This window comes from Mastigoproctus giganteus, chromosome 5 (assembly GCF_048544385.1).
Source record: "Mastigoproctus giganteus isolate SK-2022 chromosome 5, ASM4854438v1, whole genome shotgun sequence".
NCBI classification, from domain to species: domain Eukaryota; kingdom Metazoa; phylum Arthropoda; class Arachnida; order Uropygi; family Thelyphonidae; genus Mastigoproctus; species Mastigoproctus giganteus.
Genome location: NC_143579.1, coordinates 65,342,331 through 65,362,098, shown reverse-complemented (window position 1 = coordinate 65,362,098; position 19,768 = coordinate 65,342,331). Strand labels below are relative to the sequence as shown.

Sequence of the window (19,768 nt, the reverse complement as noted above, 5' to 3'; positions counted from 1 at the left end):
GGGGCAAATCCAAGAAGTTGGCAGGTATGTAATGTATTTGAAATTTAATTTTATTATCAAAATACAAATTGTATTTTATTGTGAGATTGTAAGTTGACAACAGCTGCCATATTTGATTATGATGGTTATACAATATAAAATTTAATTTTATTATCAAAATACAAATTGTATTTTATTGTGAGATTGTAAGTTGACAACAGCTGCCATATTTGATTATGTGGTTATACAATATATTGCTGAATTGAATCTTGTATATATCTTGTTTTATAAGTTTCCACTCTCTCAATCAGTTAAAAAAAAAAAAAAAAATCCCACAGCCTCTTTGGATGAGGCAATATGTGGTTAACAAGTGTTGAACCATCTTCCTCCACTGAATGTTATTTTTACCCAAAGAGCCTGATTCATTCATTGTATGTGTTTTAGGCACATCATTCCTATTATCTGCCAATTTATAAATCAGTAATAATCGCAAAGAAATTTTACCGAAAAATTATAGGTGTGGCTTTAAAAACAATTTGAGATTAACTTTGGGCCATCTGAATCTTAAAATTTTGAACTTTATATACATGTTGTTGTTTTTTTTTTTTTTTTTGAGAAATTTTGAAATATTTATTGATTTTAACAGGCACTTCTAGCCGAATGTTCTCGATTCCGTTCAGAAGACATACCAAAAAGACTTCGTGAAAAGCAACGTTTAGCTCATTTACACAGGGAATTGCAGGTATGTTAATAGGTTTACTAAAGGATTTTAGTGTTTTATTGCTACAATACAGGACTAATAAGTAATATGCGACTTCCTGTATTACTTATTACTGTGAATTATTTTAAAATTCATTCTGATTTTTAAGCGATGATTGTAAAAAGTCAATGATCTGACAGTGGTGGTTGGAATAGTGATGGCCATTTGACAGTTTGAAAGCCTGATGTGACTCATGAGTAGTTATTTTGTCTCTGAAATAATATTTCTTGTTGTGTCTATTTTGATAATCTTAAATGCCTAAAAGTGTAATGTATGGTCAAAGAACAGGAATCAATTGACAGACAAAATATTACCTTGTATAATTCTCTGTGACAACTAAATTTTTTTAATTTATTTTACAAAGTAGATTAATTTCATTTCCATAATGTTTAAAAATTTTTTTTTTTTTGTATATTGATGTTGTTAAATGCCATGTAAACTGGACTTTTGTGTTACCAAAGAGTTAATATATTTTTTTTTTTAATGAAATCCAAAACAAAAGAGGTATTAGAATCTATACTACTTAGTACTGTGAATGGGTTGAAGGTTCAGAAGATGAAAGAAGATATTTGTTGACATTAGACTTGAACTTCTGTAGATTGTAATTTTCAGGAAATATGTATGAAAGAAGGTTTTTCCATACTTGCATGTACACCAGTGCTAGGAGTTTGGTAAATAAATTTGATGAATTTGAGGTATTGCTCAAACATCAAAGGCGGATATTGTTGGGATATCAGAGATTTGGTGTCACACAGATATAAGGAATGCAGAACTGGAAATTTGGGGAGTACAATGTGTACAGACAGGATAGGAAGGGAGGAGGGGTTATGCTATTAGTTAAGAAACACATAAAATCCAAGGAAGTGAAACCAGTCAACATCGCTAGACAGTGCAGTGTCGAGTCAGTTTGGTGTGACATAAGCATTGGAAGATTAAAATTGAGAGTAGGAGTGTGCTATAGGCCTAATGACTCTAATGAGTATAATAAGAAACTGTACAGGGAAATAGAGTGGGCCAGTAAATCAGAGAGTCTTATAATGGGGGATTTTAATATCCCAGATACTGACTGGAATTTGTGGGTTGATCACTCACACACTAGCAAGGCTTTTGTGAATTTATTGGATGATTATTTTCTACATCAGCATGTTCAGGAGGCAACTAGAGGGAGTAATACTCTTGATCTGATTATCATAGTGATTCTTCATGCATTAAGAATCTGCAGATAAAGGAACCACTAGGTGGCAGTGATCACAGTGTGCTGAAGTGGGATTTACTCAAAGAGGTAACTACCATGAGGGGTAAAGGGAAGGGTTTTTGCTTTCATAAAGGCGACTACGATGGTCTGAGACAGTATTTAAGTTCTATACAATGGGACAAAGCAAATTCAAAATGGGAAGCATTCAAAGAACTTATCTTGGAAGCAACTAAGCTTTACATACCAACTAAGAAATATTGTTCAAGATTTAGGCCTAAGTGGATGTCAGATGAACTAATGAGACATATGGCAGAGAAGAAAAATGCATGGTATACATATAAATTAATGGGTGACATGAAAGCCTATGATAGATATAAGCTGGTCTGTAACAAAGTTACAAAGGAGATTAGGCAGGCGAAGGCAGATTACGAGAAATCTTTGGCAAAGGATGCAAAGAAAAACAGCAAAGAGTTCTTTACTTATGTAAACTGTAGAAGGAAGGGGATGAATCAGATTGGTCCACTTGATATCGATGGTTCAACTGTTGATGATCCTGTTCAGGTAGCTAACAAACTAAATGAATATTCTGCATCGACATTCACACATGAGGAGATATTCAGCGAGGGAAATGCAGAGGTGTTTTCAACTCTGGCAGTAAGCTAGATAATCTTGTAATAACTGAGAGTAAAGTGGAGGAGAAATTGTTGAAGATAAACACAAGAAAGGCACGTGGGGTGAATGGGATCTATCCAGTTATATTAAAGGAGGCAGCAAAGGAAGTAAGCAAACCCTTAGCCATAATTAAGAGATCTTCCTTGGACTCAGGGGATGTACCCACAGACTTGAGATGTGCAAATGTGACCGCAATTCACAAAGGAGGATCAAAGGCCGACACAAGTAATTATAGACCTGTGAGTTTAACTTCTGTTCCAGGAAAATTAATGGAGGCACTGGTTAAAGAAACACTGCAGGATCATCTAGACAAGACTTCAATTATAACTCAAACACAGTATGGGTATGTTAAGGGAAAGTCTTGCCTGACCAATTTGATTGGATACTATGATGCAGTCACAAAAGAACTGGATGCAGGGAATAACTTTGATATTATATATTTGGATCTTAGAAAGGCTTTTGATACTGTTGCACATGGAAGACTGCTGCACAAATTGGAGCAGTGTGGCATTGGAGGCAAATTGCTGCTATGGATCAAGGGATGGCTGAGGGGGAGAAGACAGAGTGGTAGTCAATGGACATTGCTCTTCGTGGACTAATGTTATTAGTGGAGTCCCTTAGGGTTCAGTGTTGGGTCCATTATTAAAACCATAATATATTTATAAATTTCTGTATTTATAAATGTATGTTATAAATGTAAATAGCGTATTTCCCCACGTATAAGACGCACCTTAATTTTGGGGCCTGAAATTTGAAAAAAAAAAAAGTATTACATAAAGTTCTTGAACTCAAGTTTTATTCATCATAAAATTTATACAACTCCTCATAACTTGAATTCAACACTGTAAGAAAATCTTTTCTGAGCAATTTCTGGGCAAAACGTGGCAAATCGTAACCTAATATACCAGTAACAAGTGCGAAACAATGAGACCAAAGACAAAAAGCGCGAAAAAGTGGGAAATGCAAGTAAAAAAATCTACAACCACTGTATAAGACGCACCCAGTTTTTTGACTCCAAATTTTTCGAAAAAAGGTGCGTCTTATACATGGGGAAATACGGTACTTTCTGTATTTATAAATGATGTATCAAGCTTAATGTCGAAGTTTGCAGACGATACAAAGGTTGGCAGGGTTGTTAAGGACACTACTGATGCTATGCTGCTGCAACAGGATCTGGAAAGGTTGAGCAAATGGGCTGAGAGGTGGCAAATGAAATTTAACATTGACAAATGTAAAGTACTACATATGGAAAACAGGAACCCCAGAGCAACGTATCAACTTTGTGGTACTACACTGGCAGTGGTAGAGAATGAAAAGGACCTGGGGGTAATTGTGCAGGCAGATATGAAGTTCTCTGAGCAGTGCAGACAGACTGCAAGAGTAGCTCATGGTGTCTTGTCAATGATATACAGAAATTTTTCTAGCAGGGATAAGGAGGTGATTATTCCCTTGTATAAGGCAATGGTTAGGCCCCCACCTTGAGTACTGTATACAGGTCTGGAGGCCTGATTTCAAGAAGAATGTAGAGCTGCTGGAATGAGTACAGAGAATGGCAACAAGATTAGTGAATGAAACAAAGGGTTGCTGTTACGAAGAAAGGCTTAAGTTTTGCAAATTACAGTGTCTGGAGACTAGGCACCGGCGAGGTGATCTGATAGAGGTGTATAAAGCCTTGAATGGTTTGAGCATGCTCAATGCCGATGGGATTCTTCCTCTTGCTCAGAATAATCATCTGTGAGGGCATAAATTCAAATTGAGGAAAGACAGATGTAGGATAGATGTGCAGAAATTTGCCTTTAGCCAGCGGGTAGTTGGTCGGTGGAACAGACTTCCATCCCTTGCTGTGGAAGTTGATAGCCTAGCTCAGCTGGACAGGTATTTCGAACGAACGGAGTGGTGAAATGGGAGTGGTTTTTTTTTTTTTAAAGGCTGATGTTGCATAAGCTTGCTTTCTTGCATCATATGCCTCTACTAATGCTAATAGAATGGAAGTTGAACGAATAAATGAGGAAGAAGAAAAGTTGGTACTGTAATTTTGAAGTTGGACATGAAAAGATAGTGACTGGTTGCAGCACATGTTTAGATTGCTTTGGTAGAGAGAATGGGAATTACAGAAGCCAATTCAGAAGAGCAGTGCCCATGGGAACTATCTATAGAAAAGGCATGCAGCAGAAACAGAACATCTATGAGACAGAGAGTGGAGAGACTCTGTTAGAGTTGAGTCATTAAATAACCTAACTGCCTTCCAATGCAGGATTTTAGGTTGTTGTGGCCCCTAAGCTATAACTTTTAAGAGGCCCCCCTCACTGAGTAAATTTTTGGTTTAATAGTTTCATGGTTATCAAAGGGTGCATATGAAATGCTACATACAATTTTTTATTAATTATTAAAAAAATAACATATTTCTGGTACTATTAATAATAACAATAATATCAATTAAATTAATAATATTGTATAATGAAACAAAAGACATTATTTTCATTAATTTTTTTTAATTAATAAAGGAGCGCATTATAAAAACAACCAAATGTGTATTGAGATAAATTATTTTTTATGACAAGTAAAAGCAGGAAAGCAAAAAGCGTATAATAACAACAATAATTATCATATGTTTGTATAGTGATGTTCATTATTTATAAATTATTTATTTTTTATTTTTTCTATACTGACATGGAGGCCCCTTGTATTGTGAGGCCCTAAGCTGTAGCTTGTCTAGCTTATATGTAAATTTGGCCCTGCTGTCCTCTTTTGAATGGGATCTAGGAGCCAGAGATGTTTTGGGGGCACTGCCTCAGGGGTGGGACCAATATTCCATGGTAGAGTGGATTTGCAATTTGTACAGAATTACAGCTATTTGGAAGAAAAGTAATGCTGAAAGCGAATGAGAAAACCAGTTTTTTTAGATGCATAGGAAGCAATATTTGTAAAGCCAAGAGAGAGATTAGAAGTTAGAATAATCCCCAATACAGACATGTGATCTTGGATAGAAATCAGTGTGTCATTGAAGATAGGTATAGGAGCAGAATACTTTCTGCGAGATAAATGATAGGACTGAGTTTTAAAAAGGATTGAACTCGACTAAGTTATCTTTTCCCCATTGGAGTATTACCTGGAGAACAGCATTTAAGGAATTGGTAGTCAATATTCGAGAAGTTGAAACTATTTCTACAGGGCAAGGTTTCTCAAATTGGAAGGTGGAATGCAATGTGTGTCATCAGCAAAACTATGGATAGGATTTCAAGCCAATGGAAGAAGGTTATGAATATACAAGAGCAAAAGAGTGGGAGAAAGAACTAAACCTTGGGGAACACGTACATTAGTGGAGAAGTTAGAAGACAGAGAGATATCTACCATAACTTACAGTGAGCAGTCAGAGGGAAAACTGAATACCCAATTACAAAAAAAAAAAAAAAAAAAACAGTTGGCAAACCATAAGATGGAAGATTGTTTAGAAGACCTTTTTGCCAAACATGATCAAAACCCTTTGAAATGTCAAGAGCAACTGATTGGGTTTTACCAAACTTCCATTGAGTTTGTCCATAAATGGGTAATGTAAGCCATGGTGTCACCAGTTGATCGACCCTGATGGAATCCATATTTGCAGTTGTTGATTGGATGGTAGATTTCTAGGTAGTTTTTAAGAGTTGGTAATTAATTAATTTCTCTAAAGTAATTGAGAAACGAGTTGGTGCTTAATTCATTTCTCTATTACTTTAGAAAGAGTAAAAGTAAGTGAAGGGGACGATAATTGGATTGGATTGAATAATGGGATGGATTTTCACCCTTTTTAGTAACTTGCTGGATACGAGGAAATTTCAAAGCAGAAGGAAAAACATCTTTGGAATAAGAAAATTAAAAAAGATGAAACAGAACAGGAGTAAGTTCAGGAGCACAGGTTTTGAGATGAGAACAAGTGGAGGAATACCATCAGGACCTGGAGCGTTCTTAGCATCAAGATTGATCAAATTCCTTCTGACATCCTTTTGATGGAAGACTGCAGGAAGCATTGAATGAGTGTACTGGGAATTGTGGGAGGTGGTTTACCAGGATCATCAATACATGAGTTGAAAGAAAAATAGGGTGCTAGCAGGTCAGCTTTGTCCCCACATCGATCAAAAACAGGTCATCTGTTTTTGATCGATGTGGGGACCTAGATGGGCAAGAGTTGTGGCCAATAGCTTTGGCAAGGGACCAGAATGCTCGGCTTCCAGTTGGACAAGAAGCAAGTTTTCTACTCTTAGCCTGTTCGAAATCTAGTTTGGACCAATTATTAACAGCTTTGGTGTTGGCAGAAAATTAACCTGGAGATTTGGAAACAAGCCAATTATGATATTTAACATTGTTCTCTTGAACAGCCCTTAGCATATTTATTGGAAAGCCAAGGTTTAGATAAAGGACAAGATTTTAAGGTGGAGTGGGGAATAAAGGATTCCATCGCTACAAGAATAATTTTCCTGATACGATCTGAGTAAATGTTGACATCAGAAGATTCAAAACAATAATCCAACCAAGGAAAAAAAGAAAAGAAATCTCTCAGATCATCCCATTTTGCATTCTTTTAATGCCAAAAAACACTAGGTTGAGAGTGCCCATGAAAGAAAGGCTCCATTGGAGAAGAGACCTTCACTAAGTTGTAATCTGAGGTGCCTAGTGGACCACTCACTTCGCCCTTGTACTTAGAAGGGTTGTTCGTGAAAAAAAGATAAGTGTGTTGGCTGTGTGGTTAGGATTGTCTAGTGTTCTGGTAGGTTAATGAACAATTTGTGCTAGGTGGGTGGGCAGGCCCACCGAGAATAAGTAACAATAGTCTTCTCTCAATAGTCCACTGAGAATAAGTATGTATTGTTACTTATTCTCTGTTGGCCAATAAGCCTTGAAATGGTGCCATCTGGGTGATGGTGCCCACTGAAAATAAGTAACAATAGTCTCCGCTAGTAGTGAAGTGTTACTTATTCGGGGTAGTGCAATACTTGATAACTCATCGTGAAGGTAGTCACAATATGAGATACAATTAAATCGATGCCTTTACACTACAAATGTTGTTCATTTTTATGAGCAAACTACGGTGTATTTACCCTGATATTTTATATTATTTTATAGTATTCAGAACTAAGAAATGGTGACGTGGACATGCTCTATGAAGTAATGAGATTTTTGGATATGATGTAAGAATAAACCCAGCTGCTCAAAATAACATGGCCTCGACATTGCCCCCTGCATGCACACTTAGATTGACTCCAGTCGCTACCTTGCAGAGTAGAGGCATCAAGATTATACACTAGACGATCCAGAAACCTCCTAGAATTATCAATTGGTTCAGTCTGGTGGTCTGTTTAGTGGCCAGCCCATGAACACTTTTTTAAAGCTGTACTCTTGAAATGTAAGGACAATTAGATCTTACCATGATGTCCATCATAAACTCAAAAGACATCAATCATGCTGCATGATGGAAGAGATGGGTGGGGTTTGCTGGAGATTTGCTCTGGAGACTAAACATACATAGTTTCCACCACTTCAAATCTCCAATAAGCAAAGTGGTGGTATTGCACCGGTTGATGAAAGTCATCTACTCCCTAGTTATTTCCTTGTAACTTAGTGGTGGCAGTTTCCTGTGTGGTTTAGTGTCAACACCTGCTTACTTTGGTTCATACCTGGGCGGTCACCTTCAGTGTACCGTATTTTAGGTGCTGTATTTTATTTCTTGCACATACAGGTTATACTCAGGGTTACTGACAGTTCCACCATCGGGAAGGTCCAAGCAGAGGATTTGGCTGTGACAGACCGACCGGATGTTGCTGAAATTAGGTCCACTTGACTTGAATGTCACCCAAATATCAGTTCCATCAGTGTTTTGGACTCCCAGGTAGCAAGCATAGCTGGGCATACCAGAGAGAATGTCTGTGACAACCCAAGGACCACTTTTTTTTTTTACATTATAAGTTCTCTCCTTTTTACCAAGATCAATGTTGATGGCATTGTTCCCTTGCTCAGACCACACACCTGAGGGGACATGCATTCAAATTGAGGAAGGATGGTTGTAGGATAGATGTGTGAAAGTTTACCTGAAGGTAAACGTTCGAGTGGTTGATTGTTGGAACAAACTTCTATTTGTTGTGGAAGTGGGTAGTTTGAATAAATTCAAGAACTAGACAAACTATTGGACTGGATGGACAGGTGATGTAGGAAGGTGTCTTACCTTCCCCCCCCCCTTTGGTTTATACCTTAGAAGCTTTGTTGCATCTAATTAACAGCAAGCTGTTTCTCTGAAAACATAAGGCATGATTCATACGAAAATGTAGAGGGCATAATATTAAATTCTTTTGCTTTATTTTTTAAAACTGCCATTTTTTTTTTTTTTCTTAAAGTGAAGTCTCCCCTAACTGTATTTACAATTTGGACCATCCAATGTCAATCAATCTCAGTTTTTCTGAAAAACATTTTTTCCTTCTTCTAAACCAATGCATTTAGGCATTGGTGGACTTTGAAAATAATTTGTTGTACTGAATTTTTTTCCAAAAAGACCATTTTGTTCAAACAAGACTTATAAAGCGTTAATAATATGGTAAGTTAGCCGGGATCTAGAAATACATTCGTTATGATGAAAATTTTGATTTATGGTGAAAACCAGTAATCATTGTAATGGGGTTATACTTGCTATAAACATCAGCATCCGGCTGTGACTGATGATAATAATTTGCATTCTGGATCCTCATTGCTTATAATACCATTACTGGAATTTGACATGTTTGCTGTGTACTGCATACTGTTTACTAGCCAAGGGTTGGGATGCTGCTTCATCAATACCATTTAGGCCTCTGCTGCAGCTAATGCAGGAAATCATAAGTTGATCAGTCTAGGAACTTTGACTAGTGGAAGTTGCTTTCCTCTCCTTGACAAGATTCAGCCTTTTTGGTAATATGAATATAGAAACAATATTACCTGTTTAATGAAATGAGAAGAATAATTACAGATGAGGAAGAAATATTGAAATGGAAAGAATATTTTTGGAGGATATTGAAACATAATGGAAGACTAGTGAAAGGGGAAGTAGGGGAGAGAGAGAGAGAGAGAGAGAGAGAGAGAGAGAGAGAGAGAGAGAGAGAGAGAGAGAGAGAGAGAGAGAGAGAGAGAGAGAGAGAGAGAGAGAGAGAGAGAGAATGAATTGGTGGCTGCAATGGAAAAGATGAAAGGAGGTAAATCACCAGGTTATAATGAAGTATCTATAGAAATGGTAAGATGTGTGCGGAAAGTAGAGATATAATGATGCACAGATGTGAGGAGAGAGAAGAATACTTGGGGGGGTTGGACTGGAAAAGAGGATTGACTGTTCCTATGGATAAACAAGTTAGTTACTGTGCACAATAAATTTCATTTCAGGTTTACTGGCAAATAGTAATAATTCATGATTTATATCAAAATAAGTAAACTCATTGACATAAATTTCTTACAAAGATTACTAAAATATTCTAAGTAAGCATTGAAATTTTGAAATTGATCAGTGCTCTTGTTTCAAATTTATAGTAATGTTTATATAGGGAAAACAGGGGGATGATGCTTTGAAATCAGAAAGTTTCTCCGCTCCTCATTTCGTTCAGCTTGAGCTTTGTCAGCATTTACTTCTTTCACTATCGCTGCCTGCAAGTCAATAAGTTCTTCATTAGATAATTCCTTCTCTTCTTCCTCTATTTACTACTCCATGTCTTTGGCAGCAACCTTCATCTGAAGTTGGTTATTTGGTTTTTAGGAGCATTAGCAACTAAGGCCATATTGCTCCGGGATATGCGGTGGTCATTCCCTGACCTTTCCGCATCCTCCGTATTTGGTGGTGACGGGCTCGAACCCCGGTCTAATCAAGAAGCGTGTGCTACGCACTGCTGCTCCTTCCCACCTGGCTACGGAGGCGCCGCTTCATCTGAAGTGGTTCTGCAAGCTTTACAATTATATGTAACCTCTTCATGTGATTCGACTTTTTCAAACCCTTTGAAGCCTTTTACGTGCCCTGGGCATATTTTCTTCCATGCACCATTTAAACAACTTTTAGTAATTTTCACCCAGGCCTTATTAATGTTTAAGATGGCTTGGTAAATATTGTAAGATTTCCAATAGTCTCTTAACGAAAAATTTTTCTCACCGTCTACTGCAGACAATGCCTGAGCAAATGTGTCTAAATAGTATGCTTTTAAATTCGGAATAACACCCTGATCCATAGAGTGAAGTTGTGTTTGCCGGTAGAAATATTGACTCTCACGTTCGAATTGAAATCATCTAGATGCGTAGGATGTCCAGGAGCATCATTATCTAATAAAAGCAAAATCTTGAAAGGAACGTCGTTGTCTTTACAATATTTTTCAACCTTGGGAATGAAGCAGGATTTAAACCAATCCTCAAGGAGAGATATTGTTATCCATTTTCTCTGGTTCGATTGGAAATGCACAGGTAGGGTGGCTTTATTGATGCCCTTAAACGCACGACGATTTCCAGAATGGTACACAAGCAGTGGTTTTAATCTGTAATCTCCCACTGCATTAGCCCCAAGCAAGAGCATGGCCCTGTCTTTTGACACCTTGAAACCTGGTATTGTATTTTCCTCTTTGGCAATGTATGTTCAATCCGGCATTTTTTTCCAATACAGAGCAGTCTCATCAAAGTTAAAAATTTGCTGCGTTGAATAGCCGCCACCTTCATCAATAATTTTTTCCTATATGTCACAAAATTTCTCTGCAGCTGCAGAATCAGCACTAGTGACTTCACCGCATACTTTAACATTATGGAAACCAGCACGATGCTTGAACCTATTAAACCGTCCGTTGCTTGCCAGAAACTTGGGTTGGGGTTCGCTGTACTTATCCTTAGTATCTTTATAAATACTTGTTGCTTTTGCTTGAATGGTCATTAGACTCAGGGGCACTCGCTTCTAATTCTGATTTTCCATCCATATTATTAACAGCTGTTCCATCTTCGATATAGTACCTGAATGCTGTTTTGTGATCACTGTTGATCTTAAGTGCGCTGATCCTTTGACATGTTCTTTTATATGTGTACTGTCCTTTAAATTAGTATTCGCTGTTGAAGCAGCAAGACCTAATTCCCTTGCAATAGATGACAAACTTTGTCCTGGTTTGTACTTCTTAATCATTTTCATCTTCATTTCTAAATCAATTTTGTTTTGTTTCCTGGCACTACCACCACTTGCACTTTTTGTTGGTTGCTTTCCCTTCATACTTGTAATCCGTAAATAGGAATGAAGAGAAGTTTCTGAAAATTGTTTTTTATGATGGAAGATTTCAGTGAATGGGAACACATTTCACCATAATAGCGTAAAAACCCACACAATTGCAGTTATCAGTATTATTGCAAATGCAATAAAATCAAGTTTACTACCCATTTATAATTATATGTACTAACAGAAAAGCCCAATAAACCAGAAAATGCAAATTGTTTTATGGTCGTGACCTCCAGAAATGTGCTTTTGAAAAATATCACAAAGGTGTTCAAAATTGATTCTTATAACGGGAACATATGATAAAGATGAAAGGGTAGTGCAATTTCCATTATAAATATACAGTCAGTCAGTCGTATAACACGTATTTACACTACACGAATTCGATCATACTCGATTTATAATTAGGGGAACGATATCGTATATAACACTAACTGAATTCGCTTAAGCACGATTCGCCTTTGTGTTTACAAGAAATGGCAGTCGAATGCGGAATCACCCCAACTGAACGCAACACGATAGCAATGAAGAGAAGATTCTGGAAATGTATTTGTTTTTTGTATCAGTGAAGGGGAAACGCTTTTCGCCATAATAACGTAAAAACCCAAACAATTTCAGCTATTGGTATTATCGCAAATGCAATTAGATCGAGTTTACTACCAGTTTATAACAGATTCCACTAGCAGAAACGCAGCTGGAAATAGTTTTTGTTTTTTGGTAGTAACCCGCAGAAATGTGTTTTAGTAAAATGGGAGCTAGTGAGGTGTTAGTGTGTCTCTGCCTTTACGGTGTTGTTTATTCAGTTGCTACATGCACGCAGCTTTGTTTATGTGGTACTTGAGCATATGTCCGTTTTGATATTCCCTGTCAGAGACTTGGCAATTTGGAATCTCCTCTCTTTGATCTTCTCTGGCTTAAAATCTCTCTACCTCATTGTGTCAAATTCATTTGTTATCTCTACTGTTCTCCCAACTCCACTAATCACTTGGATCTCTTTGACTTCCTCTCTTTGCAATTTGACTTTCTCCAGTCCAACTTTCCTAACAGTGAGGTAATTTTTCTTGGTGATTTGAATTTTCACAACTCCAGCTGGCTTCCATTTTCTAGTCACACCGACCCAGCCGGTCAAGATGCTGAGGCTTTTGCAATTACTAATGACCTAGCACAAATTGTTCATTTACCTACAAGAATACCGGACAATCCTAATCATACAGCCAACACACTTCATCTTTTTCTCACAAACAACCCTTCTAAGTACACGGTCGAAGTGAGAGGTCCTTTAGGCACTTCAGATCACAACTTGGTGATTGTCTCTTCCAATGGAACCTTCATCTCATGGCTATTCCCAACTTCGTGTTGTTTGGCATTACAAGAATGCAAAATGGAATGACCTGCGAAATTTCTTTTCTTCTTTTCCTTTGTCTGATTACTGTGTCAAAACTTCTGATGTCAACGTTTGCTCAGATCGTGTCAGTGAAATTATTCTTGCAGGAATGGAATCCTTTATCCCACACTCCACTTTAAAATCTCGTCCTTTATCTAAACCTTGGTTTTCCAATAAATGTGCTATGGCTGTTCAAGAGAAGAATGTTGCGTATCGTAATTGGCTTGTTTCTAATTCTTCAGTTTCATTTTCTGCCTACACCAAAGCTCGCAACAGTTGTAAAGCAGTTATTAATCAGTCCAAACAAGAGTTTAAACAGTCTAAGAGTAGAAAACTTGCTTCTTGCCCTAATGGTAGCCGAGAATTCTGGTCTCTTGCCAAAGCTATTGGCCGCAACTTTTGTCCATCTCTGCTCCCACCTCCGTCCAAACCAGATGACTCTGTTGTCACTTCAGCCAAGGATAAAGCTGACCTGCTAGCATCCCATTTTTCTTCCAACTCATGTATTAATGATCTTGGTAAAACACCTCCCACCATTCCCAACACGTTCCATTCAGTGCCTCCTGTGGTCTTCTGTCAAAAGGATGTCAGAAGGATTTTGACGAATCTTGATGCTAAGAAAGCTCCAGGTCCCGATAGTATTTCTCCACTTGTTCTCAAAACCTGTGCTCCTGAACTTACAGCTATTCTTTGCAGCCTTTTTTCACTTTCTTATTCCAAAGGTGTTTTTCCTTCTGCTTGGAAATTTGCTCATATCCAGCCAGTTCCTAAAAAGGGTGACAAATCCCTCCCATCCAATTATCGTCCCATTGCAATTACTTCTACTCTTTCTAAAGTAATGGTAAAATCAATTAACTGCCAACTCTTAAACTACCTAGAAACCTTCCATCTGATCAACGATCGCCAGTATGGATTCCGTCAGTGTCGATCCACAGGTGATATTCTGGCTTATGTTACCCATTTATGGACAAATTCAATGGAAAGGTGTGGTGAAATGCAAGCAGTTGCTCTTCACATCTCAAAGGCTTTCGATTGTGTTTGGCATAAAGGTCCTCTAAACAAGCTTCCATCTTATGGTTTGCCAACTGTGTTTTGTAATTGGTTATACAGTTTTCTCTCTGATCGCTCACTGAGGGCAATGGTAGATGGCTCTGTGTCTTCTAACTTCTCCACCAATGCCGGTCTCCCCCAAGGTTCAGTTCTTTCCCCCACTCTTTTTCTCTTGTATTTTAATGACCTTCTTCCATTGACTGGAAATCCTATCCATATTTTTGCAGATGATAGCACATTGCATTCCACTTTCCATTTTGAGAAACCTTGTCCTGCTCAATCAGCTTCAACTTCTCAAAAATCTGCTACTAGTTCCTTAAATGCTGATCTTCAGGTAATTCTCCAGTGGGGCAAAGACACCTTAGTTGATTTCAACCTTTCTAAAACTCAGTCTTGTCTTATATCTCCCAAAAAGGATTCTTCTGCTCCTATGCTTATGTTTAGTGACACTCTGATTTCTAGGCAAAATGATATCTCTTTTGGGGATTACCCTGACTTCTAATCTCTGTTGGCACAAGCACATTACAAATATTGCTTCCTCTACATCTAAAAAAACTTGGTTTTCTCTTTCGCTGTTGGCGTTACTTTTCTTCCAAACAGCTGCTCACTCTGTATAAATCGAAAAACACCCTGCCATGGAATGTTGTTCCCACATCTGGGGTGGTGCCCCCCAAAGTTCTCAGGCTTCTTGATTCCATTCAGAAGAGGGCAGTTAGGTTAATTAATGATTCATCTCTAACAGTCTCTCTCCACTTGCTGTCTCATAGACGTACTGTTTCTGCTGCATGCCTCTTCTACAGATACTTCCATGGACACTGTTCTTCTGAATTGGCTTCTATAATTCCTGCTCTCTTTTTCAAAATAGTCCGAACACGTGCTGCCACCAGCGAACATCCATTTACTGTCCAAATTCAAACTCACAGAACCAACTTTTCATCTTCCTCGTTTATTCATTCAACTGCCGTTTTCTGGACAACCTTCCTTCATTCATATTTCCGGCGCCTCCGTAGCCAGGTGAGCAGGAGCAGCAGTTCGTAGCACACGCTTCTTGATTAGACCGGGTTCGAGCCCGTGACCACCAACTACGGAGGATGCGGAAAGGTCATGGAATGACCACCGCATATTCCCGGAGCAATATGGCCTTAGTTGCTAATGCTCCTAAAAACCAAAACAACAACAAATCATACGTATTTCCTGAAAATTACCGTCTATAGAAGTTCAAGTCCAATGTCAACAAATATCTTCTTTCGTCTTCTCAACCTCCAACCCAAGCACAGTACTAAGTATTATTGGTTCTAATACCTCTTGTGTTTGAGGTTTACATAAAAAAAAAAAAAAAAAAAAAAATATATATATATATATATATATATATATATATATATGTATATCCCTTTTAGAGAGATAAATAGCTTAGTAATATAGTGAAATTTTCAACCTCCAAGGACTTGGAATGAATTACTAAAAAAAAAAAAAAAAAAAACCTATGTGTTATTGGGTTCACATTATGATATTTTCACTATACAGTCAGTCCTCATATAACACATGTTTATACTACACGAATTTGATCATACGTGATTTATAAATAGGGGAACGATATCGTATATAACACGAACCGAATTCGCTTATGCACGATTCGTCTTTGTGTTCATGAGAAATGGCAGTCGAACGCGGAATCACCCCAGCTGAATGCAACATGATAGGAATGAAGAGAAGATTCTGAAAATTTATTTATTTTTTATATCAGTGATGGGGAAACACATTTCACCCTAATAAGGTTAAAACCCACACAATTCCAGCTATTGGTATTATCGCAAACGCAATTAGATCGAGTTTACTACCAGTTTATAACAGATTCCACTGGCAGAAACGCAACTGGAAATTGTTTTTATTGTTTTATGGTAGTAACCTCCAGAAATGTGCCTTAATAAAATGTGAGCCGTTAATAGTGTATCTCTGCCTTTGCGGTGTTGTTTATTCAGTTGCTACGCACGCACAGCTTTGTTTATGTATCAAGCATGCCTCCTCATTTCGTAATTGTACTTTATTCCCTAAAAATGAATAAAATACTTAAAATGTGTGAAAAGGAAGCGTCCTGGTGCAGACACTGCAGATTCAGAGAGAAAAAGAAAAGCAATATCGATAAACAGAAGCGGACTGGGTCAAAAATTCTTACCCGTGAAAATTTGTAGTGGCCTCATACTATGGTTTATGGCCAAAATCACACCGGCCTTCGGCCCACCGGGGTTTCTCCAGTAAGGCTTATGGCCAGTCAGCCTCTGTTGATAGAGAAAAAATATGAAATTTTAAAACACTGAGCGAAATTAAGACCATGTGATATTACACGTGCTACTGGCCTAAATGAGGCAACGCCGAGAATTAGAAAGAATGCAGAGAAAATAAAAACAAATTTCATAGCAGGAACAACTCAAAAGTGTAATTAAGATCCATTAGATCAAGACACAAATAATTGGAAGAGATGGAACGGCTGTCATCTGTTTGGATAGAAAATCAAACAGAAAACAAGTTTGCTTATGATAGAAGCAAAAGCATTAGCAATATTTTATTACGTAATAAAATATCTCAATAAAATGTGTATTTTATTACGATAATTTATCGTGTTTGGTAATGTTTTGGTTAAAAATGTGTGTTCAATCTTGGGTGGTCGGCGCCTAACCTTATTTTTCCCATAGGGCCTGTTGTTTATATTACACGATTTTGAATTGCATGAAGGTTTCTAGGAACACAACTATAGTGCTATATGAGGACTGAGGACTGACTGTACCTGCATTTATTCCTATGGGATGCAAAATATGTTTCCACGATTTTTTTAAGTTTGCATTGGCCGGCAAAAACTTGCATAAAGTTGAATTTCCTTAAGTTGATTATTATGTAAGTCTCCAAATAGCCTACAAGGCTTGGACAATTCATATCGAGAAATTAGACTTCACACCAGCCGTTATTTAAATAAATAAATTTCAATACTGCAACTAAAACACTTTATTTACAATAAAATTACAAGTATATAGATTAAAAATAAAAACGGAATTGTAAGTTAAAACTGATGTGGTTTAATTTACAATGAAATATGAAATAAAATATAATGATAAAAGTGATAAAAACAGTGAAATAATATACTAAAATACCGTAACAACTGTAGCTTTCGGAGATAGCGGTCTCCTTTTTCAACAGCATACTTCTGCTGTGTGGCACATCCTTAAATAGCAGATCCACTGCACTCGTCACATGGTTCCTCAGGAATATGGTTGGAATTTCCCATTTGCACACCGGAACTGGAAATAGCTCGGGAGCACGCTAGCTGAAACCATTCATCACTCCCAAGAATAATGGTTTCAAAGAGGGGATGTAAGCGTACACCCCTATTAATGGTATTGCTAGCTGCCCCAATACGTAAACTCTCAAGCCATTTATGGTCCCAGAACCCCAGTGCATGATCCGTGATGACAGCATCTTCTGGGGAAATTTGATGTTGCTTTTCGCAGAAGTGTTCTGCCATGGCAGACTTCCCGTAATTTGCAGACTTTGTTGCATTCATATGCTCTCCCAGACAGTCTTTCAGTCATCGCCCCATCTCACCCACATAAAACACCCCACAATCCAGCATTTAATTTCATATACCACCCCACTGTTGGCTTCTTTTTTATGGGGTCTTTGACACGCGATATCACTGTGTGCAACCTCCGTCCCGGGAGTTGCACACAGCGTAACTGACACCCCCGAATTATTCGTGAAGTGTGGTCTGAAAGGCCTGGATAGCAGGGAATGTATGCAGTGCTCACAGGGGTGAACGGCTCATTATGGGTAGACTCTGCTCCTCTAATAAATCTGTCCAACACCCTCTGGGGGTAGCTACATTTCTTGAGGTCTGCCGCGACACGAATAATTTCATTATCTTTATCCTCGGAGGTGCTACAGTGGGATTGCACCCTATCTATTAAAGCCTTGACAACACTATCCTTCTGGGAGAAGCAACATCAAATTTCCCCGGAGGATGCTGTCATCACGGATCATGCACAGGGGTTCTGGGACCATAAATGGCTTGAGAGTTTACGTATTGGGGCAGCTAGCAGTGCCATTAATAGAGACAGGCGTGTACGCTTACATCCCCTCTTTGAAACTGTTGTTCTTGGGAGAGATGAACGGTGTCAGCTAGCGCGCTCCCGAGCCATTTCCAGTTGTGGTGTGCAAATGGGAAATTCCAACCATATTCCTGAGGAACCATGTGACGAGTGCCGTGGATCTGCTATTTAAGGATGTGCCGCACAGCAGAAGTATGCTGTTGAAAAAGGAGACCGCTGTCTCCGAAAGCTACAGTTGTTACGGTATTTTAGTATATTATTTCACTGTTTTTATCATTATATTTTATTTCATATTTCATTGTAAATTAAACCACATCAGTTTTAACTTATAATTCTGTTTTTATTTTTATTTTATTTTTAATCTATATACTTGTAATTTTATTTTATTTTATTGTAAATAAAGTGTTTTAGTTGCAGTATTGAAAGTGGAATTGGTGAGAGGAATGAAGGGATCCTCTTACCAAGAGGCTTAAGTTCTGCAAATTATAGTGGTTGGAGACTTGGCACCTGCACGGTGATCTGATCGAGGTGTATAAGGCCTTGAATGGGTTGAGCACACTGAATTCTGATGGGATTCTTCCACTTGTTCAGATTACGAACCTAAGGGGGCGTAAATTCAAATTAAGGAAAGACAGATGTAGAATAGATGTCCGGAAATTTGCCTTTAGCCAGCGGGTGGTTAATTGCTGGAACAAACTTCCATCCGTCGTTGTGGAAGTTGATAGGTTATATAAATTTAAGGAGGAACTGGACAAACATTTGGAGGGAATGGTTGTGTGAAATTTTTTTTTTTTTTTTTTGGCTGATGCTGCATAAGCTCATACACTTGCTTTCTTACATCACATGCCACTACTACTACTATTTCGTTTCTTTTTAAAAACTTATCCATTTTGGAAGGGTTTAGTAACTTTAGTTAAATCTGTTAAAAGAAAATAGATTTAAGCATTTGCACACAAAATCAAAAGTTTTCTTACTATAATGCTTTCATCACCTTTAAAGTCAGCACTATACATATACAGTACTTATTGCAGCAGCGTAATTGAGCGTAATCTGGCACAAACCTGTTAAAACTAGAAACTGAGAATTGCATGAGGCAGTATGCTTTGTCTGTAACGACACTATGGCAACGGTGATTGTATTCTCAACTAAGTATTTTGTAATATTTCCAAGAGAAACATCGATAACGGTTCGCATCGTACGTCATGAATGCAGTGGAGGCAAAACAACTTATAAAGGCGTTTTCGGTTTTCTTTCCGAGAAGGTTGGAGAGTATCTCTTACAGAAAATTACATTTTTTTATTATCATGAGCCTGTTATGTAAGTGCATTAATATATTAATATTAATAAGCACATTAATAAGTGCATTTACATAATTTGTAGAATTTGAGGTGTTGGGTGAAAATAAGGGATT

The 19,768-nt window shown here is 37.7% G+C and overlaps 1 protein-coding gene across 7 annotated transcripts in view; it reads left to right on the top strand.

The window, feature by feature from the left end:
• The window catches only part of LOC150085455 (uncharacterized), a 1,845,429-nt gene that overhangs the window by 490,321 nt on the left and 1,335,340 nt on the right, over positions 1–19,768 (top strand). For all 7 annotated transcript variants that reach the window (XM_090374043.1, XM_090374041.1, XM_090374042.1 and 4 more), the window contains one exon: positions 626–721. In XM_090374043.1, coding sequence (XP_090230169.1) covers positions 626–721 — 96 coding nt within the window. The remainder of the gene's footprint in view (positions 1–625; positions 722–19,768) is intronic.